The 26,360-nt window shown below is 44.9% G+C and overlaps 2 protein-coding genes across 2 annotated transcripts; one reads left to right on the top strand and one right to left on the bottom strand.

The window, feature by feature from the left end:
* Positions 1-47: 47 nt before the first annotated feature.
* Positions 48-9,029, top strand: LOC132464179 (glucoside xylosyltransferase 1-like). Its single transcript, XM_060060407.1, is given in 9 exon segments — positions 48-602; positions 1,558-1,650; positions 1,852-2,029; positions 2,339-2,470; positions 3,309-3,560; positions 3,910-4,033; positions 4,161-4,229; positions 4,232-4,332; positions 7,437-9,029. Coding segments are annotated over 9 exon segments (1,269 nt in total). The 5' UTR covers positions 48-444; the 3' UTR covers positions 7,599-9,029.
* A 3,274-nt stretch (positions 9,030-12,303) lies between these two features.
* On the bottom strand, positions 12,304-25,085 carry LOC132464932 (uncharacterized). The gene is made up of 3 exons (XM_060061565.1): positions 24,564-25,085; positions 24,255-24,481; positions 12,304-12,331 (listed from the first exon to the last, which is right to left on the bottom strand). Exons 1-3 carry the CDS (start codon positions 25,038-25,040, stop codon positions 12,304-12,306), a joined length of 732 nt encoding a protein of 243 aa, XP_059917548.1. The 5' UTR covers positions 25,041-25,085.
* Positions 25,086-26,360: the final 1,275 nt, after the last annotated feature.

Below are 26,360 nucleotides of genomic sequence, written 5' to 3' on the forward strand. Positions count from 1 at the left end.
TACGGATTATTTTGTGAATTGGATAAGGATTTTATAATGACATTTACATTTTACATTGCGAGATAAAAATAAATAAAACAATCAAAGATATTAGATACTTAAATAATGTCTATTGAATATAAGTTGCCAGTGGCAATATGGCAGTGAAATATGGTCTGCTTCGAACTTCATACATGAGGTTCTGTCAATCAACTGTCGGTGTAAGATGTTTCATTCATTTTATGGTGCAAGTCAAGTGTTTGCATCCCTCGCCTAGAGGAGAACATTATGGAGCCTATGCGACAGGTTGTGATTTAACGATTATGTTAAAACACATGTAAGTGGGTGGATCAGAAGATTAAAAACAACTGTCTTGAGCAATCCACAAGCAGAACCGGTTGGTCTGTGCGTCTGTCAGACCTTCAAGATGCTGCGGCGTTTATTCCAGTGACTTGTCAACCCAAAATGCGATGCTATCTTCATGCACTTCTCATATGCATACTTTTAGCAGTGTTTTCATCGCTTTATGTGTTGAATCAACTAGCCTCTAGTTTAGACGCGCAGGACGAGAGGACCCTCGGCAAACCGCAAGGCGTACCACAAAGCGGCCGCCATGCCACCGGGTAGGTTGTCAGGAAAGAGCCCGGTGTGGTTAGGCCTTCTGGACGTCAGAGGCCTCGAATACCAGGCCAGTACTAGGACACGGCTTGGGAAAAGTTATCAGTTAAAACGTTTTAATGTAACTTGACATCAAAATGGGCATTGCTTTACTGGTTGGAGTCGACTTGCTGCCGTGTGCTGGCAAGCATTGGCTAATAAGGGGCGTTAGCATGGAGCTAGCGGGTTAATAGCTACGAGTTAAAGCCCGTTGTTTTAGTATTGTCGTTAACGTATGTAAATACGCCAACCAATGTTATTGTCAACATGTTTCTGAAACGTAAATGCGTTATGGTAGGTACATCCAACATTCCGTCTGTATTACCGGTCTTTATAAAAGCCTGAAACCTGGCAATTCTGTTAATCCTAGTGATTATGATGATGCCTGGATTTAAAGTAACACCAACTGCTGATTGAAGGGACACTTTTAATTTGAAGCGTACAAGCACATATGAATTACACATTATTGTGGCTTTTAGAGTGTCCAGTTACAGTATCATGACCAGTATTGTGTAATAACTTAATGAACAGCATGTACTTAAGACTTGGAATAAGGTTAGGAATAGGCAAATACCTCCAGCCCTATTAGGGAAGGATTTGGTGAGGCTTTTCAATAACGTCATTGCATTACGTTCATCAAGCTTTAACTTGTTATCACTGTGCTTATTACCTGTGTAATTACACCAATGTAAAGTGTTAACTTACAACAATTAATTTGCTAAAGAACAAACTAGTAGTAGTACCTGTATTGGCTGCACTATTATGTTACACCCTTTCAGTCTAGCAACATGTGAAGAGTGTCCACGTTGTCACAATATCAACCGATTTTCTCCCATCTAAAGCATACTACTACACACTGATGCATGGCATTCAACTCACCCAGCGAGAGATCCCAAAGATCACATGTTTTCATTCTGTCAGGTGTAATCCATTGCCAGTATCTCACTGGAACCCGTATTGGAGACAGCCTGCTGATGTTTGTGGAGTGAATTGCTTGTTGGAATCGCCACATAGGTACGCCCAGCTTTGCTGTAGCAATGATGCCAGTCTCCTTTCACTTAATCACTGTGACAATCCCCAGAGCTTTTGCCTGCAAAAGCACAGGCAAGACGTTACACACTAAAACATCTCCCCTTAGATTCCCCATCTTGACATCAGCTCCTCAGCACCTGTTGCCGACTAACGTGTCACTTCATTGTGTATGTAAACTCCTAGGGAGAGGCTAAACACCAAGACAAGCAAAGATGAGAGGATGCATCTGGCCGTGGTGGCCTGCGGCCCCAGGCTAGAGGAGACACTGGTGATGCTGAAGTCTGCTGTCCTTTTCAGCACAAAGCTGCTCCACTTCCATATCTTTGCAGAGGACCATCTGCACGAGAGCTTTAAAGAGGCTGTGAGTTCATAAGAAAAACATGACAACAATAAACGGCTTAATATACAGGATTTGGCACTGCATCCGTGTCATGCTGACACCAAATTTTTTCTTTTTTTAATAAATCACACAAATTGGCCTCCAGGGGGCATTTATTTCCTGTCCTTTCTGAGCAGGGATATTAAATCCTATTCCTTCATAGCGACCTAGCTTTCATGTTTCATCTAACATAGGAACCTGGTTAACCTTCAGTCAAATAATCATACAGTATGTGTGTGTCTTGAATAAACGTGCAGCTGTTCACATTACAAGTCACTTTTTTTTTTAAAGCTGGACTCTTGGCCTGCTGAGATCCAGCCACAGTTCAACACCACCACCTACCCCATCACCTTTCCCAGGGACAACGCTGCAGAATGGAAGAAGCTCTTCAAGCCCTGTGCCTCTCAGAGGCTTTTCCTACCTGTAAGTTGTATAAAGACTTCCGGACACCGAACCCAAAGCATCCCACATTCCGATGTTAATCAATGAGCCCTTCCACACCGCAGCTAGAGCTGAAGCTCTACAGAGAGTAATGCATTTTTCTAGGTGTGGGGTCTATTTATACCGCCTACGCCTGCTGTTTTCTACGTTTTTCTAAGTTTTGAATACAAAATCTTCAGCGTCTATAGTAGGGCTGGGTAAAAATATTGATTCATCAATGCACTGCAATTTATTTGTTCTCGATTCAATTTCGATTCAGAACTTTTTTGAAATCGATTATTTCCATTAAAAAATAAAAAATGATTTAAAAAAAAAAAGCATACTCAGTCATTGTAATCTAGAAGCGAGTGTGCCTAGATATACATGCCCTTTACATTTGTCCATGTTAGGATTATTACTTTCATGCTGCAATTTTAGCTCAGGAACAATACAAAAAAAAGCACAATGAAATGGTTAATTAATTTCGAAATGGTTAATTCTAAATAATATTTAGGATTTTTTGTCATCTGCACGTATTGTTGAATCGATATCGAAGCAATTGGATCAATATCGAATCGAATTGATATTGAATCGAATGAAGACCTAAAGAATCGAATTGAATTGAAGTGAGCATTTGTGTGTGGACTGTGTGGAGTCCTTAATGTTGGGTCCTCTACTCTTTTAATCAACATTCAGCCACAGGGGGCAGGAGAGTCTAGTCGCCGGCATTCCAAACCCCCTACCTGCTTCTTCAATGATCTATATCTGAATTCACTGTCATTTGCTTTGCATGAAACCATCCGCTGAACAGCAAAACAGTAACACACCCTCTGGTTTCCAGCTGATCCTGAAGGATGTGGATTCAGTGCTCTACGTGGACACGGACATCCTCTTCCTGAACCCCGTGGACGAGCTATGGGCACTGCTCTCCCGCTTCGACGCCAGCCAGCTGGCCGCCATGGCGCCGGAGCACGAGGAGCCGCGGATTGGCTGGTACAACCGCTTCGCCCGCCACCCTTACTACGGCGCCACAGGGGTCAACTCGGGGGTCATGCTGATGAACATGACCAGAATCAGGGAGAAACGTTTCAAGGTAGTTTTTGACCTTTTTGTTTTTAGATATGATTATAATTATGTAATGTTTGTGTGTGTGTGTGTGTGTGTTTATTTTATTCAAAATGATTAATAGGAAAGGAAAATTTGTTTGAAGATATTTTGTGTATTCAATATTTACAAAAATCCATTTGGCAAGTTCTGTTTGTCAAAAATAGTTTTGGGAAAACCTCAAACATACATTGTTCAAGTGCTGTACCACCAGAGTTAACCACTAGAGGTCACTGTTGTCCTTCCTCTTTGCCTGCATTTTTGAAGCACCGGCAGAATATAAATGCGAGAAATTGATTGAAAGAGCTCATCTTCTACCTGTGGTTCTCCCCTAACAGAACGACATGACATCTGTTCCACTACGGTGGGATGAGATGCTCATGCCCCTCCTCCAGAAGTATAAACTCAACATCACCTGGGGTGACCAGGATCTGCTTAATATCATATTCCACCATAACCCAGGTGGGCAACCCTGCGCCTATTGCGCATTGAGTGACAGCTTCAGGCATACAAAGATTGTTTTCTCTCAATAACCATACTTGTCACCTTTGATATGTTTTTTCACTCCCCCTGTGTTTATGTCCTACAGAGAGCCTATATGTGTTTCCATGCCTCTGGAACTACCGTCCAGATCACTGTATCTATGGCAGCAACTGTCAGCCGCTGAGCAGGAAGGCGTGTTCATTCTCCATGGCAACAGGGGTGTTTACCATGACGACAAGCAGCCGGCGTTCCGAGCTGTCTACGAAGCCATCCAAAAGGTAATGACATCTCAACCCGAGATCTTGACACAGCCATCGCTGGCTTCCCGTGTGTGTGTGTGTGTGTGTGTGTGTGTGTGTGTGTGTGTGTGTGTGTGTGTGTGTGTGTGTGTGTGTGTGTGTGTGTGTGTGTGTGTGTGTGTGTGTGTGTGTGTGTGTGTGTGTGTGTGTGTGTTTTGGTGTGCGTGTTCTTCTAAGATCAGGCTGTAAAAACGATGTTAACTATAGCATAAAAGACAAAATGTGATGCACGCTAATGTGTGGCTCCTGCCAGTTGCAGTATCAACCCAGTGGCCAGCCCACAGAAAAAAATCATTCCTTCAAGAGACCATCTGCAGTGACCTCTGTTTAGTCCCGGTTCATGCAGAGGCACATTTGGTTTTCCACGTTAATGGAGTTGGAAGCCGTAGCGCTGCCGAGCCCCGCAGTGCCTCTTTCCATCGTCAAAGTGCACTCAAAGCAAACTACTTGGAGTACCGCCCGTTACGGGCAGGTGGAACCGCTATATCAAACACGTCAATACGTCATTATCACACAGCTTTCCCATCATCCTCCACAATGCCCGCTGTCATTTTCTTCCTCCAGCATCAGAATCCTTCGCAGAGCTCAACGCCGCCACCCGGAGAGCTCTCTCTCTCTCTCTCTCTCTCTCTCTCTCTCTCTCTCTCTCTCTCTCTCTCTGTCTCTGTCTCTGTCTCTGTCTCTCTCTCTCTCTCTCTCTCTCTCTCTCTCTCTCTCTCTCTGTCTCTGTCTCTGTCTCTCTCTCTCTCTCTCTCTCTCTCTCTCTCTGTCTCTGTCTCTCTCTCTCTCTCTCTGTCTCTCTCTGTCTCTCTCTGTCTCGCACGCTGCTCTGCCGGCGACCCACTTTCCACTGGGCTCTCTGAATTCAGCTGTTGACTATTGGAGCCGGTTGTTGGTATGCAGACGGGCTCACGGGCAGCGGCCGGGGGACGGGAGCTTCATTAGGCGCTCTCCATCCATTAGCGCCGTGGGCTCCGGACTGGCCACTATCAGTGGGGGCAATGTTCTCAGCCATTAAGTAAATGAGCAGGCTTCATTACAGTGCCACTTTCCCCCTCACCCCCCCCCCCCCCCCCCCCCCCCCAACCCCCTCCACACCACTCCCCTGTCCCGTCTCACCGCCCCGCCATCCGTCTCCGAGACAGTGCACGCACACGTTGCCTACGACGCACGCACGCACGCACACACACACACGGCGCAGTCTTGATGTTTCACCTCCCCCCCCCCCCTTCCCGTCACTTTACTTCCCGCTTCGCTCATCTTACTCCGTCTCCCCTCTGGTGTGTCTGCTCTTCCTCGTCTTTAACACCCCTCCTCTTCCTCGTCTTCATGTCTCTCCTCTTCGTCTCTCTCATCTTGCTCTGGCTCTCTCGCCTCTTGTCGATCCTCTTCCTCCTCTTTCTGTCTCGCTACGTCTTCTGTCGTCTCGCTCCCCCTGGTCCAAGATCCTTTTAAAGGTGTGATATCATGCCACCAGGTGTGAGTGCGATCAGCCATTACAAGCCATTTGAAAGTCTTTTAGTGACATGACGAGTGGGCGTGTCCACCTAGAAGTATGCTGGATAGATCAGTCTACCAGCCTACCCAGTGGACTGTAGCAAATGTTGCTTGTCTATCAATCATACATCTAGGTGGATACTCCCACTTAGAATGTAACAAAAATACAGGAGAAGGCCGGCTTGTAATGGTTAATCACACTCACACCTGGCGGCATGACATAACCCCCTTTAAGAAGAGAATGTTTTTGGTGGGTACAGATGTTATCTATATGTCCAGATATTGATTGAGGCCATCTCTATGTGGCTGAAAGGCCGCTAGACAGCGGTGGGATTGTGCCGTCGTGTTTTGCTGTCTTTACTTACCGGTACTTTGACCATTTCTGGGCAGCCGGTATCTGTCAATATTGAATGTTTATACCATGTCCACAGAGGCGATGAAGGTGAAGCTAGCTGTTTATTCAAGGAGTAGCCACTGACTCTGCACATGCCCGCAGTAATAGTTATATTAAAAACAAAACGGGTACAAAGGTGTGTATGAAACCCTTCTGCGAATGTTGATGCATGGAAAAACCGAATTCTTGCCAGCGTTGACAGGTTCTTACACCTGGCTTCATCCACAACCACCTCCTAAATCTCTCCTCTTTTTTTCTTCATAAAAGCAGCTCAAACTCTAGATGTCCAACGACAGCCTCCGCCACGCCCACCCCCCCCCCCCCCCTCCTCCCTGCCCTTCCGCCCTCCCCAGCCAACGCAGCCCGGATTCAATTTCCAGCCAATTCGGAAGAAAACTCTAATTTCCCGTCCCACCCATATCCTACTAGTCAGCTCATCTCCCTGAGGCGGGCCCGGCCCACCTAGTGGGGCAGGCGTGGCCATAAAAGACCCCCGGCCATTACACCCCACTCGAAGGGCGACCCCATGGCAGTTGTAAAATCTTTAGTGCTGATGCAACGTGGAGACGGCGTGATGCTCCGTGTGGACAACACCCACCGCTGGCCTCAGCACGAAAATCAATAGGCGGCCTTTTAATGGGGGCCTCATTGCCCACCATCACACATGGAAGATGATAAAGCCCAGTGTGCTTTTAGCGACCTAATGCGCGGGCCAAAGCAGAGTCCGAGGAGACCTCATAAAACTGTGATTTATTGCCTTATTTACTATGGAAGTAAAAAGACAGAGATACCCTTTTAGAATACCAAAGAGCCCGCTTTGTTATTCTGCCCGGTGATTTAAGAGCTTTGGTCTGTACAATTAAATAGCAGTTGGCTTTCAATTCTGCTTCTGACTTGGTTCATGTTCCGAAGCTGTACATCCATTATCCATACAACCGTTTATTTTTTGTATCGTGTCTGCACAATGCTACTCAATCGTTATTCATATTCCACGTCGAAATCGAGCGAAAATGACCACAAGTCAGCAGGAGAGAGTCATCCCGCCGTTGTTCGCACAGATTGCCACAAAGTAGTCCCGGCAACGATCTAGAAACGGTTATACCAGAGAGAGGTGTTTTATCGCTCATCATCATCATCGTCGTCGTCTTCTTCTCTTTTTTGTATGTTTGTTTTTGTTTGTTGTCGTGCCCAGTATCCGTTCGGGGAGAGCATGGCGCGCGCGCTGCTGCTGCCTCTCGAAGCGGCGCTGCAGACCACCAAGCACACCTACTGCGGCAGGGCCAGCCACCTGTTCACCCAGAGACTCCAGCGCAGCGCGCGGCACTCCCCGCAGTCCCACCGACGGCAGCGGTGAGGACGACTCGGGGGGTGATGATGATGATGAAGATGATGGTGGCGATGGCAGTGTTTGATGATGATGGCGTCGCCATCCGCTTTGGCACATCAGTGCCGCTTCACCGTTAACGACTGATGTCTTTCTTCCCGCCAGACTTCCACGCTATGAATGTTTTAAACGAGGCCCTGGTGGGGATGTGGGGTTCTTTGGGGAGACTCGCAGCTTTCACCCTAATGAGCCAGGCTCAGACACTCCCCAGCCTCCAACGCACAGGCGCGCGCACACACGCACACTGGAACACACACACACACACACACACAGACACACACACACACACACGCACACACAGTAGCCCAAAAACACAGGGACATACACACGCACAGGCACACGCTCACACACACACAGTAACGCACAGGAGCACAAAGACACACACACACACACAGGTTGATCTGTCGCCCGCTGCCACCTGGGCAGTGTGATTATCTCTTAGAAGCTGCCACATGGGACTGTGTGTCTTTTCATAGTTAGTTTTTTATTTGAGATGGTTAGTGGTACGTATGCGTCTAATGGAGGCTAAATCAGGTAAATAATATCCTCTTTTAGTACGGGAAAAGAAGCACTGAAACCACTTTGCCCAGCCAACCTTGTACACGACGTACCGTCTGTATCGCTGGCAATCAGCTGCCACGGCCTCATGGGCAGGGAAACCGACAATCACTTTCACCAATGTCATTACTTCTTAAACAGAAGTACAGTTGGGTACTTTAATGAATTGAATTTCATAGTGAATGATAGGGTAAGACGATCACATTAGACTGATTGATTGCATTATTATATATTATTATGGTTAGTATAATGGTTATTATAATTATATGTGACTGTGGGCCTTACAGGCAGTGTGTTTATGTGTACTCTAGAAATGGGATTTTTAATCTAATTGAGGCAATGGCCCCAATGTTGTAAAAATAACCACACGTAAGTCTGATTAGTTTTACCATTCCATAATCAAATGCGTGCTATATCTACATTTCTCCAAAATGGGTTCCTGTTCTCCCAGGACATTGAGTTCATCTTAGTCTACTGGGTTTTAGACAGCTTCTTACATCTGCAGGAAAAAGCTTTTCCTACAAACCATACTCTGATAATAATGATGGAAAACACAAATGATTGTACTCCTCTCATGTTTTTTTTCATGTTGGTCAATGTTTCGGGATTATTAATTGTGTCTGCTCAATCTACTCAGATTTCATGATACAAATGTGATGAAGATGTCAAATAATTTGCACTATTCATTTTTTTGTGTACCAGCCTTGCTGCAGCGGTTGTTAATGATCTTTATTTAAGTTTAAATATTGAACATTTCCACTTAAATAAACAGCTTTTATGCCAAAAAAACAACATGGCTGTATATCCACTTTTAAGTCATTCATTCTCAAAAAGATACAATTTTAGTGGCCACATAAGCATAAATGTGTTTATTAAGTCAATATTTGGCCCAAAGGAGAGAAACAACTCTAGAGTACAAGACCCAGTTACCTCTGATCGGTCTTAATTATAATTGTACTTATTTGATCATTTATGAACGATAAATATCAAAAGTGCGTTGCATCAGTCGGTTATGTTGTTTAGTGAAGCTTGCTGCCACTGAAACGTCTGTTGCTCAGTTGGTTCACAGAAACCAGAAAGCATGACCAATGAGATTTCTGTAAGCTCAAAATGAGAAATCAATGTGTGTGAAGACTTCAGAAAGACTCGTCGGCTAGCCCAAAAAAAGAGTTGATGTTCTGATGCCTGTAGCCTCTGGGCCTTCGCTTCACAGGCGGATTGGAAGACGTGCGTCGAATGAGCTGGATGGACTGACTTGGTGAATTTTAAATTCCTAAAGAGACAGGAAGGCTTTTTTTTTTTCAACATTTCAACATTTTCTTCAAATGCCACCATTCCAAATGTCTTATTATAGCACCAACAGTGACATTTTCAAGTACTTGAATGATGGAATGAATTATTGAACATCTAATAAGCTGCATATTTCATTCGTAATCAAAGAAGATTTGATAAAAAAAGGTTCAACCGATAAGAGAAGCACTGGATAACCAGCGGGCATGATGTACATATTTAGGTTCTCGAGCTTGGGCAACGTTGTACCTTCAACGGTGGGTTCAATGGTGGGTGGAAATACTTGTTATGAATATGGCTGTCGCTCATGTTATTAGTGTTACGAGCAGGACTGTAATGAGGATTTTTCTTGTTGCGCTTTCAGGTCAAGTAATAGACTGATGAAGCCACATTCATTGGAATCATTCATTTGGTATAATTTGAATACCAGCCGGCACGTCCCATAAGATTGATGCTTACAATAAACAATCTCTCTTTTTTTGGGTGAAAAGGCTAATGCTACGGAGTTGCACTGTGAGTGTGATGGTAATTGAGGTCTGATTTCCTTTCTTTCATTTTGACCTGAACTGCCAATGGATTATTCATGCCATTGCTTGCTCGCTTTGCTTCCCCTGATGCTCAGTAGCACTTTAAAGACACAGACATAAATTACATCGGAAGTACTTTCGGAAAAAATGGCAGAAGACTATAACAGGATGCGTGAGTGAGGGAAAGGTCATGTTGTGTGTAAGTGTCTGTGTTGCTGCATCGCAAGAGGCTGTTGGTTAAGTCTGGTCGCTTGTCTCCTTCTAAATAAACAATGTCATGTTTGACAGTTATTATTATAATATTCTGACTTGGCTACACAGGAACGAAGCAATGATTTGTACTTAATTGTGGCGGATAGGTCAGCCGATTGAACAAATTAATGATACACATATTTTTGCAGCAAGGTCTTTTCCCTTCTCTGTCAAATATTATATTTTTAATGTTAATGACATTTTAAAAAACAATTTGTGCTGACGTTTGAACGACTGAATCTATGATTTTCATCTCTTTTCGGTCAAATACACTTTAGTTCAGTTTGGGAAACTGTCCGACCTGACTTGGCGGTTCGACCCAATACCGGGTTGTCAAGAACATAATAACAACTGTGTTTCCTTTTCTTCAGTCAAAATGCTGCTTTCCTATTATTATTCCACAACAATGACCCGTACGTGAACACTACTACTCGGCTTCCATTTTCTTTCCTTGGAGTTGGGAGAGAAGCTAAGTAACAGCCATATCTCCATTTCTTTCCCGCCCTTTCCATCATGGCTGCGGGCAGAGTGTGGAGATAGAGCGTTTGTGCGAGAGAGGGAGAACATTTTCACGAATCCATCTGGCGGGGCTGCTGAGACAGGTAGAATAGTGCTGATAAGTCAAGCTTTAAAACAATGAATATAATTTACTCGTTAGCATTAGCTATGCATGAGCTCTTCTTTATCATGCCGAGCAGCAAATTTGCTACTGTAAGCAGGAGCCGGGGGGGAGATATATAGTATGTACGCGTATGGAAATAAAATGGAAATTAAGGGCCAATTCAAGAGAACCAGCGTGGGCCTCGCGGGATCCCAGTGTGAAGTACGCTTACGACCACGCGCAGTTAAGCACAAGCTCTTTGCTAAATGGCTGGATTGTTCACCAAACTGTTCATCATTTGACTCTGAACTGACCAAAAAATAGACCTTTTATTGAGTTGTTGTACAACGCAGCTTTTTTTAGAACATTCACATTCTCGTACTACAGAATGATCTAGTTTTGCCATCCCACAGTTTCAATTTTTATGTTTAAAATGAAACAAAGGCCAGTATCCCGTACTGCTACATGGATCAACGTTTAACAAATCCATAGACAGGCAAACCCTTGGAGCAGCAGTCATCATTCTCACCCCAGAACCATAAACTGCCACTGATTCACAGTCTCAGCGTTACCCCGGGGGGCAGCTCCTTATGGGCATCCCAGAAATGTCTGCCGTGGCGGCAGAATGTTTTATAGCAACGCCACCCTCCGCACGAACACAAAATAACGACGTTATCACTCGGACCTACTCTCGCATTCGCCCTTTTTCCAGGCGCGGCGGCAGCAAAAGTCAGCTTGATTCATGGTCTGAACTCCTCAAGTAATACTATCAGTAATACTACGCGCGTACAAAAGGATATCAATCTCTTCAATTGACGTTTTTTTCTTCTTTTCTTTCCCTCCCTCCTGATAAAGCGTCGTCGTTAATGAGCCGCGTCTCGATGCCTCCAGGCCACCGGGGCCGCGGGTCAGAATCAATGGCTCGCCAAGTGTTGTGAGCGAACAAAATGCCCTCTGATTCAAAGGCGCTCACTTGATTGTTTTCGCGGGCCGCAGCAGAGAAGGTGCATCCGTGGACACGTGAACGTGAACCCACGCAATGATTTCCTCGACGATTGCAAGGCTCTCGTTAGTAGATAAAGATTGCTGCTTGAGCGGATTACACACTTTGCTCGGATGGTTTTTACAGGATGTGTGGGCTGTGTTCCTGCATGCCTAAACGCATGTTTATTTGTACGTACAGTTAACTTGGATAATGTAGACTGATGAATTCTATCAATGGCCCACATGCACTTGGTTTCCTTAAGAATATAGTAAGGTGTAGCTAGGTGCAGGGGTGTCTGACTGCCAGCCAAAGGTACTGGGTTTCAACGCCCAGTGTTCGCAGTCTGCAGGCGTGCTCCAGCAAGAGGCCTAACCTCTACCTGCTCAGTAGTAACATGGATCTGAAAGAATATAAGCACTAGTTAATGTCAGGCATGTGGCTACTTGAGCTGCAGGTTCAATCCTATCTGTGCGGAGCTTTGTGGCCCATCCTAGCGTGGCACACAGCGAGTGTCGAGTGACACCACACGACTCTACGCAACCTCAAAGCCCATCCTCTGCTTGTCCGTTGTGACCTCACTTCTCTCAAAGTGTAACTTTTCTTAAATAACTGAAAATGATCGATTTCACAGGCATCGAACCGAACCCCTTCGTCTTTTGTTTGTGTATCTCTTGTCTGGTCCGTCCTCCGTCTCGTAACTGTGGGTCATTTTGGTCATCTTTTTGTTTTCGCCCATCTGTCCTCCGTCTAATTTTCCTGATCAATCCTCCACTGCCCCGGGCTGCCCAGCGAGCGGTTTCCTCGCGGACTACTAGAGTGCCTCCATCCGTGCGTGGCAGGGAGCCTTTCATAGCGTCCCCCCCCCCCCCATCCTCCGAGCATGACAGCTGACGAAACATGATGGATAGGCCTGGTAGCACTCATCTCTGACACGGAAGGAACCGCCACTGATCAAACGGAGAATATGTATATGAATAAGTCAGTGCACACGGGCGCATGGGAACATGGAGTAAGTAAATGTGTATATTAAATGTCTTTATGTATTTCTTACATAGGCGCCAACTGTGGCGTGTTATATGTCAAGGGAAGCGGGGTGGAATAGAAAGTAGGAACACCGTTTAGTTTGAGGCCCGTTAATAAGGATGGCAATGGATCCGCCTTCCTAAGAGCCGGTAGATCGGTCTAATCAAACGAATGACTTCGGAAACACAACTCGACGAGTGCAAGGGCTACAAAATATACATTTGTTAAAGCGCTCAACCAGAACTAGTGAACAAATTGCCTCCAGACTGCCTTATTCAAATGCCCTTGTTATTTTTCAAGGACACGTTGCTACTTGAAAACCAAAATGTAATTATAATTTAATTATCATTACTTACGCGTGCTCAACGGTCTGAAGAACCCGACACTCTCAGATATGATTGATCCGAGGTGAGTGCAGATGACAGGAAGGGCGTCCGTTTTATCAAACAAGTCTCGATTAAACACAATATTCTCTCTTTCAGAAAGCCATCACTCATTCTTCTGCTTCTTCATAATCTTCTTATAATTTGCAGTACTAGGAGTCACTGGTATCAATAGATTGGTTATTAAAACAGGCACAATGTACTGACAAATGTACCTTTTTGGGGGAGATAGTAGTAGTTAGGCCTTGTTTCCTGTTCCTGTATCGGTAGATATTCAACCGACGAAAACTCGGATGAAGCTTCCAGAAAGGTATTTAAAATTTGAAATGTTTATTTCTAAAGTGGCAAGCCTGGATGACAGCTTAATGTACACTTTTTATTTTACAGCTTCCTAATCCCGGGCAAATCTTTGTTTGCCAATTACACACTTACATTTCTACAGACCTAAATGAGGCAAAAGAATGTGAAAAGCCCCAGTCCCCGTGATTCAAGCTTGTCTGCCATCAGACTTTAGATTTGGGGAGACTAGACGACCGGTGATACTGGGTTATGTTTCATATAATATTACACCCTAATCATGCATCATGTATTATTTGGCGCAATACAGAACACTTTATTTTTCAGCTTTATAAATAACCACTTTATGATCTCCTCCATCCCAGAACAGCCAATCCTAGACAGCAAACACAGGTTATTCTAGCCAATCCCATTATCTCAGAACTGCCACAGAACCAATCAACTGCTTGGATTCGATGCCAAATTGGCTCACATACTAAACAGGATCATGATCACTGTGGCATAGTGAAAAACAACTAAAAACTGATTAAAATAAAAATGGCACACAGAGCCATCTTCTCCCCTTCGGCAACAGAATGGAAAAGATTGATTCCGTTTGCAAATCAGTGCTTTTGTCATTACCTCAGAAACCCACATTCTCTCATGGTTGTGGATTAGGTTTCAGTTTCACATGTCACCATTTGGAAAATCCCACGCAGCATTAGAATTTAAACCTTCAAACGTTTTTAAAATTAATTTGTCAATGCTCTGAATTCATTATTTGGCCCAACCAACCAAAATATGTGAAAACCCAACTATCATAAATAAGTATACACAACCCAATGTGATTTATGCAATTGAAAGACAATTGACCAGCCTAAAGGCATAAATGTATTTTTCCTTTACAAACTTATTGACAGGGATATTACCTGTTTAATAAAGGATTTCTGCAGGTTTTAGCACAAAGGATCTCCATCGTGCTTTCCCATTCTGTTTAATTGAAATTCCTTCAAGAAATCTATAGGTCGAAGGTATTGAATACCAATCGGCTACAGGGGATGGAAAAAGGAAACCTGTGTACGGCGAGAGAGAGAGAGAGACGGATAAGGAAAGAGGCGTGAAGATAGACCCTGCAGGCTCCTATGAGTGATGTGTTATCCAATCCCGTGAGAATTCAGATCTTCCTTTAATTGAAAGTGTTGTTTCCGTGGTCTTGTTGGAACACAGAGCATTCAACACTGAGGAAGCCACCCCCCCCCCTCCCCTTCTTTCCACCAATTCCGTTGTCTATAAATCAAGTTATTGTGTAACTTGTGTAACTCAAACTGATGGAACCCCCGGAGACACTGTTTGCGTTTACTTCCTGATTGTTCTGAAAGACATCTGGCTGTCCCCGATCGCAGGAGAAAACAGAGTGAGCCTGCGTTATTGAGAGATTACAGATGATTGGCGAACGTTTCTTCCTTGTTTCCTTTGGAAATGGGAAAGCCAAGGGTCTCAGGAGAATTTAGCGGCACATAAATCAGAAAGATAGAGAAGAATGGAGACATGCACATGTGATGCATGCATAAAATGTCAAAACTGCCTTTGGAAATAAATTTGCATTTCATGCTTGGTACCTATGAAACTTTGACTTTATGTCTGTGGCTAGCAAACCGTCCAAGGGGAAGAAAGTTGGGGAGATGAAATGAGGAAAGAAAACAGACAGAGTCATAACGGTTCCTCAGAGGAGGTTTGCGAAGATATTCCGTTTCAGGACAAATCCTTTTCGTGCTATAAAGATCCCCAAATGTCACAGAATTTGGGGTGAGAAAAACCAAATCAGTCACCTACGTAGAGAATCAATGATACAAATGCAGGCACCTTTGGCGAATATTCACCCTTGAAGGGAAGTGGTACCTTGTCGTGAATACCTTTTATACAACGTTGCTTGAAGATGCATCGATCAGTCTGAATGTTAGTGTTAACCACTGATAAAAGGCACACGCGACACAACGTGACATCATTGGAGCATCTTTGTCATGTGATCCCAATTTTATTGCTGGGGCCAGACCTGTTTCTCTGAGAATACAGTGAAAAGGACCACTTGACTCTGGCCACTCAGAGCGTTCCCTAAAGAATACCCAGCCTAGTGGTGAGGAGGAAGGCGAGTGTTGGCCCAAGGTCAGCCCACTAGCAGGGGAGCCAGCGGGGTGCACAGAACCCGAGGCCAGATGGAGTCATGACCTTCTCTCCACAGGGTGTAGATCAAGTACAAGCTAGCCCCTTGTAGTGCAGGGCAAGGCTCACACAGGCTGGGGAGAGGGGTTGGGGCTTGTATTGGAGTTATTAGTGAGATTTTCCATTTTATTTTTTATTTTTTCAGTGCAGCACTATTCTTTCCCCCATTGTAATTATTTGTGAGCAGTGAAGAGGGCATGGATGGAGCAGAGGTGGGGATGGTGTCGGCAGGGTTCCAGACAGCCTGAGATGCATACTGAATAGATAAGAGCTGTTCGGCAAGGGACAGTGTAGGATTGGTACGGAATATTCAAGTTAAGAATGATTTGATTGACTGTTAATTCGTTAGAAATATATTGTTACAATCATTTGTCTTTAAAGACATATTCAACCACAAGGTCATGAGTTTAAAATGGGTAGGAATCACATTAGCACGCAATCTATTCAAGGACAATCATTAAAAAAAGAAATCAACAATTAAAGTATAAGATGGTTAAGGAATCTAAATACCGAAAAAAATGCTTAAAAGCTGATGACTCAGCACAAAGGAGAGTGAATGAATAAAATTGTACTTAATAAATCAGAAGGTTGTCAGTGAATGCCAGTGGGATTGCCAGTATGATGAGAGAGTAGGCCATATACATTTCTTGTGACTATTCCACAAGCCTCCTCAACCCTCGGGGTTCAACCCTCCATTGATCATGTGATCTGTTAAAAGAAAATCACCCAATCCTTTCTCCTCACCAGCGCAGCACTCGATCTCTAACCTAAATTTCTTGTTCCTTTTAGAACAAAAGTCTTGTTAAGGAGAGCGGGCCAAACTGAAAGGAGTCTGCGACAAGAAATAGCCAAGATGGAGAGGGCACGGGTCTAGTGGAAAGACTCGGGGCCCCTCAGATGGGAAACACAAGCACCTGTTGAAAGTGGCTTTGTGAGTGCAGTGCCCTTGATGGCTTTGACACAGCCAAACCAATCCTCGGAGAGACCTTTCTGTTGATCCCTTTCATCTCATCGCTGCTTGGCAGAGAAACACAGAAATAGAGACACACACTGAGATGAGGTTTTGAAACGGGCAGAAATTGCATCCTCGTCATTAGTTTATGCACTGCTGACTTTTACCCATCTAGCCTCAAAGGGCCGGATTCAGAGATCTGGATTGAAATGTTACCACTGAGCCTGAGAAGGCTAGAGTTATTGTTTACACAGTGGTATTTGAAAGAATACAACTGATACAAACTGACTACACTTTGTTAAAGATAGAGTATGCCGCTTTGGAGATACCAACAAGAGTGCACTGGCAGAGTGCGTGCAGGTGTGTAGAAAGACAGGTAGGCTAACCAATCAAATCATTCGGCCCAAATTAAATGATTAGATGGGCTTATTACCGGCCTGTGACATCCACATCCAATTGTCCTTTGATTCAAGGATTGCTGACGGAAATGTAAAGAGAATTTCAATACATATTTAAGCAGTTTTAAATACACAAGGTTGAATTGGTGAGAGTTGATGAAGACACTGTGTCTTCATCAACACTGATGCAGCATTCAATATTTATAGTGTGTGTGACTAAGGACAGAGAGATCAGGCCTTCAAGGTACCACTGTGTCAGTACAAACATATGCTTTGAATGCGTGCAAACAAAGCCAATTAAAAACATGCCACATATTAGTCTATAGCAAATGTGGCAATGATGTACCATAACTGTTGTTTAAAAAATGCTTGACATTAATGAGTGAAATCACCTAACCAATACCATCCTACCCCTAACTAGCTTAGAAATGAAAATTGAAAAATAAATAGTAATAAATGATGCAGTGCATATTGCTCAGGGGCTTTGTGAACAGCAAGATAATCGAATACCAGAATAAAGTGTACGTGGCATATTTGCATGCCAGACACTCCATGTGTTTGCGATGGCATGTTTAAATGATGTCAGATTCAACGAACACACCCCAGGGCCTTTTACATGAACAGAACATTTTTGGGTAGGGGAGGGAAGAATCATAAAAGCACAGTTTGGCTTAATGCTACCAGTTCGAGCAACCTTTTTGCCTCTGCTCTACCCCTTAATTTCATTAGAAAGCGTGCAATGCACCAATATGCAAATCGCCCCTGTCTAGCAGAGCCATCGACGCACTCCTGCTGAATGGAATCAAGTTGGATACAGCCCTCTTTAGCCGCAGACATAGGGTTGAATCAAACATTCATCTCGGGCCTTTTCTGGTATAATCCAAATTTCCAACTCAATTAACATTTAAGGAGAGATGCCTGCTTCTCATTATGATTATATATAGCATGGCATTTATATGGCCGGTCAGAGAGAGAGAGAGAGAGAGAGAGAGAGAGCAACGCACCGTTTAATCTTCCAAAGCACGCACTACCGGCTTATCCCGTGACTCCGAATGTCCTGATAGAGCTTCTAATAAGTTCACATAAAACGCATATCTGATTAAAAAAATAATGTAATCGACCATGGATTGTAGGAGCGTGAACAGAAAGTACAATGAGAGAGGAAGGTAGAGAGACCACCGTTTTAACATGAGTCATTTGCTTTTAGAACGGATGAGGGTCGACGTCTGGAATGAGAATCCGGACCAGATCATGCAAGTCAAAAGACCCTGTGAAACCGTGGAAACGGATGACAACCTCCGTGTTAGGGATGATGTAATCGTCATCCTCACGGTGCCACCGGGGAGTCGGAGAGTCAGCGGACAAGAGTGGTACTGGGTTCGATCCCCCATGGCCACAGCCTTTAGGGAACCTTGAGCACGATTACTAACCCAGCCTTACCTCCTCCTAGACATGTGTCTGAATTCTCTGAGGCCGCTGGGGACAACGTAGTCTACTATTAAACAGTCAAATGTAAGTCAAGGTAAATGGTGACATTCAGGCTAACCGCGCCCCACGTGTTCTCATCCCACGACGGAGAACACCTGGAATTGGGCGCCTCGGATGTGTGGGTGGTAGCGGGAGAGGGGGCGGGACTTCCGAGCGAGGAATATCGGTTTCCTTCACATGAATAGTGTCGAGAGGGATGCTGGAGGGAGTGGGTCCAATGGAGGGATATGCTTTTACGTAACATCTTTCGGATATTGTTTTGTTGAATCCTTCGGAAATATAATCTCTGCATTTCTTCTCAATGATGTGTTGTTCTCTTCTTATTCTCCTCTTCTTGTTACTCTGTTTCACGGGGACAGTTAACTGACAAACTTAACTTATTCACATCTGATCAAAACTAGTAGTAGAAGGGACCAGAGTCCCACCAACTATGAAAGTTTTAAATCAGAACTATTTAAGTTTTCCCATTAGCTGCTTAAGTTGTAGCTATAGTTATAGCTTCATCATTTTCAGACAACAGTAGGCGAAAATTGTCTTGATGGATTGGCTCACGGGTGGGCACATTTTATTCCTTAAAAAATATTGAGTTCTTATTTTAATTTGATATTTTGTTTTCATTTGGTTAATAGCTCTAGTAGACAGGTAACATAGTGCACGGTTAATGCATGATAACACTGTAAAGCAATGGAGCCTAAGAGAGCTGTCACATAAAGCCACACAGTGGCGTTTCTCTCCAGCCTTTCTCCTTTCATAGGAACAAGCCGTCCAGCTTGTATGCCAAGATTATAGAGTTGTGTGTCTGTGGGGAGTCAGATTTATCTTATAATAAAAAACACTACTCTTGTTTGTTTCTTTCTTGGTTCTTACAGGGTTGTTCTCTCTTCCCCAGGGAATTCTTCCTCTTTCAGGTTTCAGTCAGAAAGAATAGCAAATGCCTGTGGTGCTGAATCACGATAGATAGAGAGATTAGGGGGAGAGTAATATTAGGTTTATGATGATGATGATGACAAAGATAAATTATTTATTTGTTAACAGTCACCATTTTAGTAAGTCTCCGATAACCTTACCTTGATTAGTACATTTATATATATATATATATATATATATATATATATATATATATATTGACAAGGCTTTGGGAATACAACATTGAATGGCAATAAACCCCTGTGTGCATATAACTATTAATTAAAAAATTGAATTGCCATGAACAAAAGATTTGTCTATTTTCATTGTTTTAACAGCAAGTTCATTCAACCTCAGCAAAGGAGTTTAAAAAACATTAAAAAACAAAATATTCTGGGTCACAAATTAACATGGTAAATTAATGTTTTTTGTTAAGTTTAAAGACAGAAGGAACGTGAAATATATCTCCGGGGAAAGTGTATAAAATAACAACGCATCCTGTAAGATCCAATATATAACGCAGAGCTTGATTGTAATAGTCCTCATGGGAGCACTTCATGCAATAGTCTTTCTTTTGCTTTTGACAGCCAATATTAGAAACTATCATTACTAATATTCCTAGTGTGAAATAGAACGAGCATTTGCAAGAAACCGCAGGCTTTGAATTCTACAACGTCGATATCTGGTGTTACAATTTGCTTCTGTCTGCCGTTGCATCTGAATGCCGAAAGCTAGGGCTACGTTTCATGCAATCTCAAAAACCCTCAACTATGTCTTGATGACGATTGACCACTGTGACAATGGGGAATATTTTTAGAGGTCCAGGGATCCGATGTTTCTCGACAGAATACACAAAACATTGATATTTTGGTGGTGTTTCAGGTCTGACATTTCGGCAAATCTCTATGAACAGATGTCAAAGGTAATAAAAAAATGTTTTGCTCTACACAAGGACTGTTTACCTCCATGCAAGGAGGTAAACATTGCCCGCATGATTCGTTAATACTACTCTACAAACTACAAACAAAAACACGTGTCATGTAACGTGACTTCCATTATTAAACCTACTAAGACGCTCATTAGTTAATTTCCTCTTCCAACAGACAACCATCTTAACGGTTATCTGGCGCCTTCTCGAATGCAGCAGACCATATCCCTTGTTTCTCACAGCGAGGCTGATTAGCAGTGCAGTGTGAATGTAAATCAGGCAAGACATCATTCACAGCAGACTGGTAGCTGCAGAACAGGCTACAGCGTGCACAGAGGAACGGCAACTTTGTCTCTTCTTTCTGCTCCTGCTGGAAGCTACAGCAGTTGGAATTGGCACTGGGTTCTGGAGGGAAACCTACTCCCCTCGGTTCCTCTGAACCATCAGTGGTTGTTTACACTGAACTTCTCCTTAGAACCTCGAAAAACACCCTTTAAACATTTACTGCTAACGAGATGTAGCCTGCCAAGATTTTAAGTGAGGTTGTCTAGACAAGAAATGTGTAATCAGCCACGAGACATTGCTAAGCTCTTTTACTTTTAGACTTTTTTATTTATTGTTTTTGTAAAGTGACAGCCTATCAGACTATCTGTGATCAAATAAGTGATTTGAACCTGAATCTGAACACCACATTTAGGATTTATTTTATGAAAAATACATTTTAAAGACAGAAGGGACAGGAAATATCCAGGGAGAGACGTGTATACAATTAAGAAATATGAAAGAGAATACAGAGCTTGATTATAATAGTAAAGATGGGACCGATTCGTATATAATTTATCGCTACCTTATTAAAATAGTTATATACATTTGTTTTTCTCTTCATAGGAGTAATGTGTTTTATGGTGCATGGAAGATGACAATATTTCTACCAGGGAAAAATAAAAAAACATATTTGACTTGTATTTTTCCAGGACTACATTTCAATAATTTACTAAATATGCAAATTGCATCTTAATAAATGATTCTACATGGAATCTGGGAAGAAGATTAGAGACATTTTGCAATCCGAGCACTAGAAACTAGGTCATGCTGTTGACCCAGTGCGTGGAATATGTGGAACGTTTCTCCGCGCTCAATTTAATTTTGTTTTGAGCAGATTGATTAATAGGAATCCACACCAGTCCTGCACTGGCTTTCAATTAAAATTGTATTTATAGGATAAAGGATTAGAAAAGTACACAAATCAATTGTTGGATATTATTATGTTTTTACCTCTGTCTTTATTTAGACAAATGGTTGGGTTATGTAGATGTTATGGTATTACTGCAGAAATGGTTGCACCCCGTTGTTCACCTGCCCCTGACTAGATAATAACAATTGAATGTGTTTTGTTTTTGTTGGGCTTGTTTCCCCACCAAGCATGGATTTATTTTTGCAGACAATTATTTACCCTTTTATCTAAAATGTCAATAAGTTCATCATAACACTGCCGTGATAGATGGAATGCAGTCTCCACAAATTAAAGACGTAATTACACATATTTTCTCATTTGGTTTCTCATAATGGAATTAAGACACAACAGAGGTCACACAGGGTCAAGGCCTTGTATTGATTGGAAAAAGTAATTAAATACTGCAGTCCAAGTCGCACAGATTGCTAGAACAAACATGCAAAGAAAAAGTAGTTTTGACTTTATAATTGATTTTAAACTAACATTGTTCTATTTTGAGTACATACGAAGACGCACCTGTCCATGCACAATTTTAAACAACATATCAAGCTGTGCGGCCATTTTCTTCTTCTCCTTTAAGGATGATCTTTCTCAAAGTCTCTGATCCTCAGGCTCAGAGATCCATCTCACTGGCATGGCCGCCTGTTGTCTTTCGTTCGGTTGCAACACTTATCCTATGTCTCCTACGTCCTCAGCAACGCCCGCTTCTCCAATTCCCCAGGACAGCAACAACATTTTACAGCAGGGCACTTTGAGAGGGAGGTCAGCCTTTCATCTCAGCAGGCTGCCCTGCATTACCCCTGACTCTCCCCCCAGCCCCTCCACCCCTGCCACCTCGATCTGAATTCTCATCTCGGAGCTTTCTCTGGGTTTTGTTTGTGTCTATTCAACTTTTGTTCAAAGTCCAAGGAAACCTTTGGGAGTGTTCTTGTTGTAATATGGGTCATGAAGAGCTTATTTATTCATGCATAGCAATAGTAATAACAGTCATCATCAGCGTGCAGGAATAGTAGTAGTATTAGTAGCACTTTAACGGCTTCTAATATTTCATAATTCCAGTCAGCAAAAGTGTCATTCAAAGACTCATTTAAATAACATAGAGCTTACTCTGCTCTCATTGTATCCTCTTTGAAGTAAAAAACTGTCAATCAGTTAAAAAAAAGAACAAAGTATCAACTGCCCCTGAGCTAAAACAAATGTAAGACATCTTGAACTATCTTTACATTCAAGTACTAATTAATCTTAGACTGAGTGAGACTCATCATACAGTGTCTTTATATGCAAGTACTCTTCTCCCATTGAACATTGTGTATCACTTTTGGATTGTGGAGCACAATCCAAGTCATGACCTTATTTGACCTTGTTAGGGGGGTTGCGGGTGCAGGCAGGCAGGTAAGACCCAGACGCAGACGGTTTCAGGAAACGGCACTTTATTGAAGCCTAAAGGCTAAGGCACAGGAATCAGGGAACTCGGGAGACAACAGGGAACTCGGGAGACAACAGGGAACTCGGGAGGGAACAAGGAACACGGAACACGCAGGACTAACCACCAACACTAACCACAGCAAACCACAAGCAACCACAATGACAGCACAAGGAACAAAGGAAAGACGAGGGCTTAAATAACAAACACAACGAGGAACAGCTGAGACACATTAGGGGAGGGAACAGTAATCAACACAGGAGGGAAACACAGGGAAACACACACACCCTGACAGTACCCCCCCCTTAAGGGTCGACTCCCAGGCGACCCACGACAAGCAAAAAACAAAGAAAGTCAAACCCAAAACGGGTGGGTGGAGGGGCGCCAGGAGAGGGGAATCAAAAAAAAAAAATGGACTGGGGCAGAGCCGAGGGACGTCAGGCGGGCGGCCAGAAAACTGCCCCAGGGCAAGGCAGGGAGCCTCAGGCGGATGGCCTGGGGGGCAAGCAGAGGCAGAGTGAAGGCGGAACCCTTCAGGAGGCCGGCGGCAAGGACGAAGAGGGCTCAGTCCCTCAGGAGACCTGCAGTGGCACAGAACCCCCTCAGAAGGCTGGCAGCGGTGAAGGCGGAACCCTTCAGGAGGCCGGCGAAGGCGAGGTAGAGGGCGGGTCCCCTCAAGAGGGAGGCCAGGTAGAGGGCGGGTCCCCTCAGGAGGAAGGCCAGGTAGAGGGCGGGTCCCCTCAGGAGGCAGGCCAGGTAGAGGGCGGGTCCCCACAGGAGGAAGGCCAGGTAGAGGGCGGGTCCCCACAGGAGGAAGGCCAGGTAGAGGGCGGGCCAGGTAGAGGGCGGGTCCCCTCAGGAGGAAGGCCAGGTAGAGGGCGGGTCCCCTCTGGAGGAAGGCCAGGTAGAGGGCGGACCCCCTCTGGAAGGCGGGACCCCTCAGAAAGGCAAGGTAGAGGGCGGGTCCCCTCTGGAGGAAGGCCAGGTAGAGGGCGTGTCCCCTCTGGAGGAAGGCGAGGTAGAGGGCGGGTCCCCTCCGGAGGAAGGCCAGGTAGAGGGCGGGACGCCTCCGGAGGAAGGCCAGGTAGAGGGCGGCTCCCCTCTGGAGGAAGGCCAGGTAGAGGGCGGCTCCCTTCTGGAGGAAAGCCAGGTAGAGGGCGGATCCCCTCTGGAGGATGGGACCCCTCAGAAAGGCAAGGTAGAGGGCGTGTCCCCTCTGGAGAAGAGGGCGTGCCCCTTCCAAAAGGTTTGGAAGGCGGGACCCCTCTGGAAGGCCTTGAAGAGGGACGCCCCTTGGGAAGGAGTGGAGGGAGGATTCCCACAGGCAGGAGCGGAGGGCGTGCCTCCCCTGGACGGTCTGGAGGGCGGGCCCCCTCCGGCAGGAGCAAAGGGCGGACCTCCTCAGGCAGGTCTGGAGGATGGGCCTCCTCCGGCAGGAGCAGAGGGCGGACCTCCTCAGACAGGCAAAGAGGCCGGTTTCCCCTCTAGAAGGTGAGGAGTGGGCTCAGGAACCAGACAGGGCTCGGGGACCGGAGTCAGTGCGGGAGCTGGAGTGCCAGGAGGAACCGGGTAGTACCCCAAACTCACCACCCCCACTCTGATTGTCCGTAAGGGAGGAGGCTGGTAGCTGGGGACCGGGGGCAGAGGCTGGTAGCTGGGGACCGGGGGCAGAGGCTGGTAGCTGGGGACCGGGGGCAGAGGCTGGTAGCTGGGGACCGGGGGCAGAGGCTGGTAGCTGGGGACCGGGGGCAGAGGCTGAGAGCAGGAGCGTAGAGGCTTAGGCCGGTCACCAAAGTCCGGTGGCAGTGGCATGTAGCTCTCCGGCCAAAAGGTTGTGGGGTTGAGCAGCTCGACTGCCCACTCGGGTAAGACGTCCTCCAACTCGGGCCTTGACGCAACAGCCCTGCACGTACGCCCCAACACAGCCTCCTGCTCCTTCCTGCTGGGAATGTTCTCCCAGCCATCCATAGCTATGATTATCGACACTAACAAATCCTCTAACTCACGGAAAAACAGAGCGTCCGCTGGGTCCAAACTTGGTGCTGTCATTCTGTTAAGGTTGCTGGTGCAGGCAGGCAGGTAAGACCCAGACGCAGACGGTTTCAGGAAACGGCACTTTATTGAAGCCTAAAGGCTAAGGCACAGGAATCTCGGGAGACAACAGGGAACTCGGGAGGGAACAAGGAACACGGAACACGGAACACGCAGGACTAACCACCAACACTAACCACAGCAAACCACAAGCAACCACAATGACAGCACAAGGAACAAAGGAAAGACGAGGGCTTAAATAACAAACACAACGAGGAACAGCTGAGACACATTAGGGGAGGGAACAGTAATCAACACAGGAGGGAAACACAGGGAAACACACACACCCTGACAGACCTTCCCTGATGGGGGGGTTATTAAAGTATTCAAACGAAACCTAGCCGTCCATCAACAGAAGACATATATTTGATGCCGGACAGGTTGGCTTCACAATTCGTGCCTGAGGTGGGGGCGTGGCTCCCTTTATTAGAAGTATTGACGATAGAAGGATCTGCAATCAGGTGGAGTGGAAGAGCCCATTCATTATCATTAGTTCGCTGTATAGCTGTGTGTGTAGGCTGTGATGTTCACTGCAGACCTGAAGAGGCCTATATCAGTCTGGGTGATCAAACCATTGTCACCGTCTCTCCCGGTTTCACCGACATATCTGTTACCAATTCTCCTTGTCAAAGACACTTTGACTAAGAGCATTTTGATCTCTGTGATAAGACGGTGTTGTGTAAAGTTCTGGTACGGCTGTTCACCGTTTGTTTTCTGCCCACAAACGTTCACAAATTCCCAGCTGACGCGACCCACATTGACTCCGAAAGAGAAAGAGCTGCTCCTGTTGGTTACATTCAAAGCGAGGGTGCACTCAGGCTAAATGCTGTTTGTAATAATCGGCAAAACAAAGTCCCTTTGACGAACAAGACTGGCAACGGATGTTTTAGGGGAGACGCCAGGAGAGACGCTGACGATAGTTTGATCACCCTATCATACCGATGCCTATCCAAACCTCCGCCCCCTACCCCCCCCCCCCCCCCCCCCCCGCCCTTATTTTCATTTGATGCTATCCCGACGATAGCATCGCTGTTATCTACACCACTGGTATTACCATATCATATTATGTCAAGAACTAAATGAAATATTGCACCACACCATTAGATACGACTTGTTTAGCCCGTGAGCCTTATTGCATACGGTATCTACCTCATTACATTGCCAATATCAAAGTCATTTAGCGGGGAGCGCATGTGA

This window comes from Gadus macrocephalus, chromosome 9 (genome assembly GCF_031168955.1).
Source record: "Gadus macrocephalus chromosome 9, ASM3116895v1".
Classification (NCBI taxonomy): Eukaryota; Metazoa; Chordata; class Actinopteri; order Gadiformes; family Gadidae; genus Gadus; species Gadus macrocephalus.

Excerpts from the sequence above, each read along its gene's own strand:
- LOC132464932 (XM_060061565.1), bottom strand. The coding sequence starts at position 25,040 with ATGGATGGCTGGGAGAACATTCCCAGCAGGAAGGAGCAGGAGGCTGTG. Across the intron at positions 24,482-24,563 it reads TTCCTGAGCCCACTCCTCAC|CTGCCTGAGGAGGTCCGCCC; the intron begins CTTCTAGAGGGG and ends CATCCTCCAGAC. Across the intron at positions 12,332-24,254 it reads CTACCTTGCCTTTCTGAGGG|GATGGGCCACAAAGCTCCGC; the intron begins GTCCCATCCTCC and ends GTGCCACGCTAG.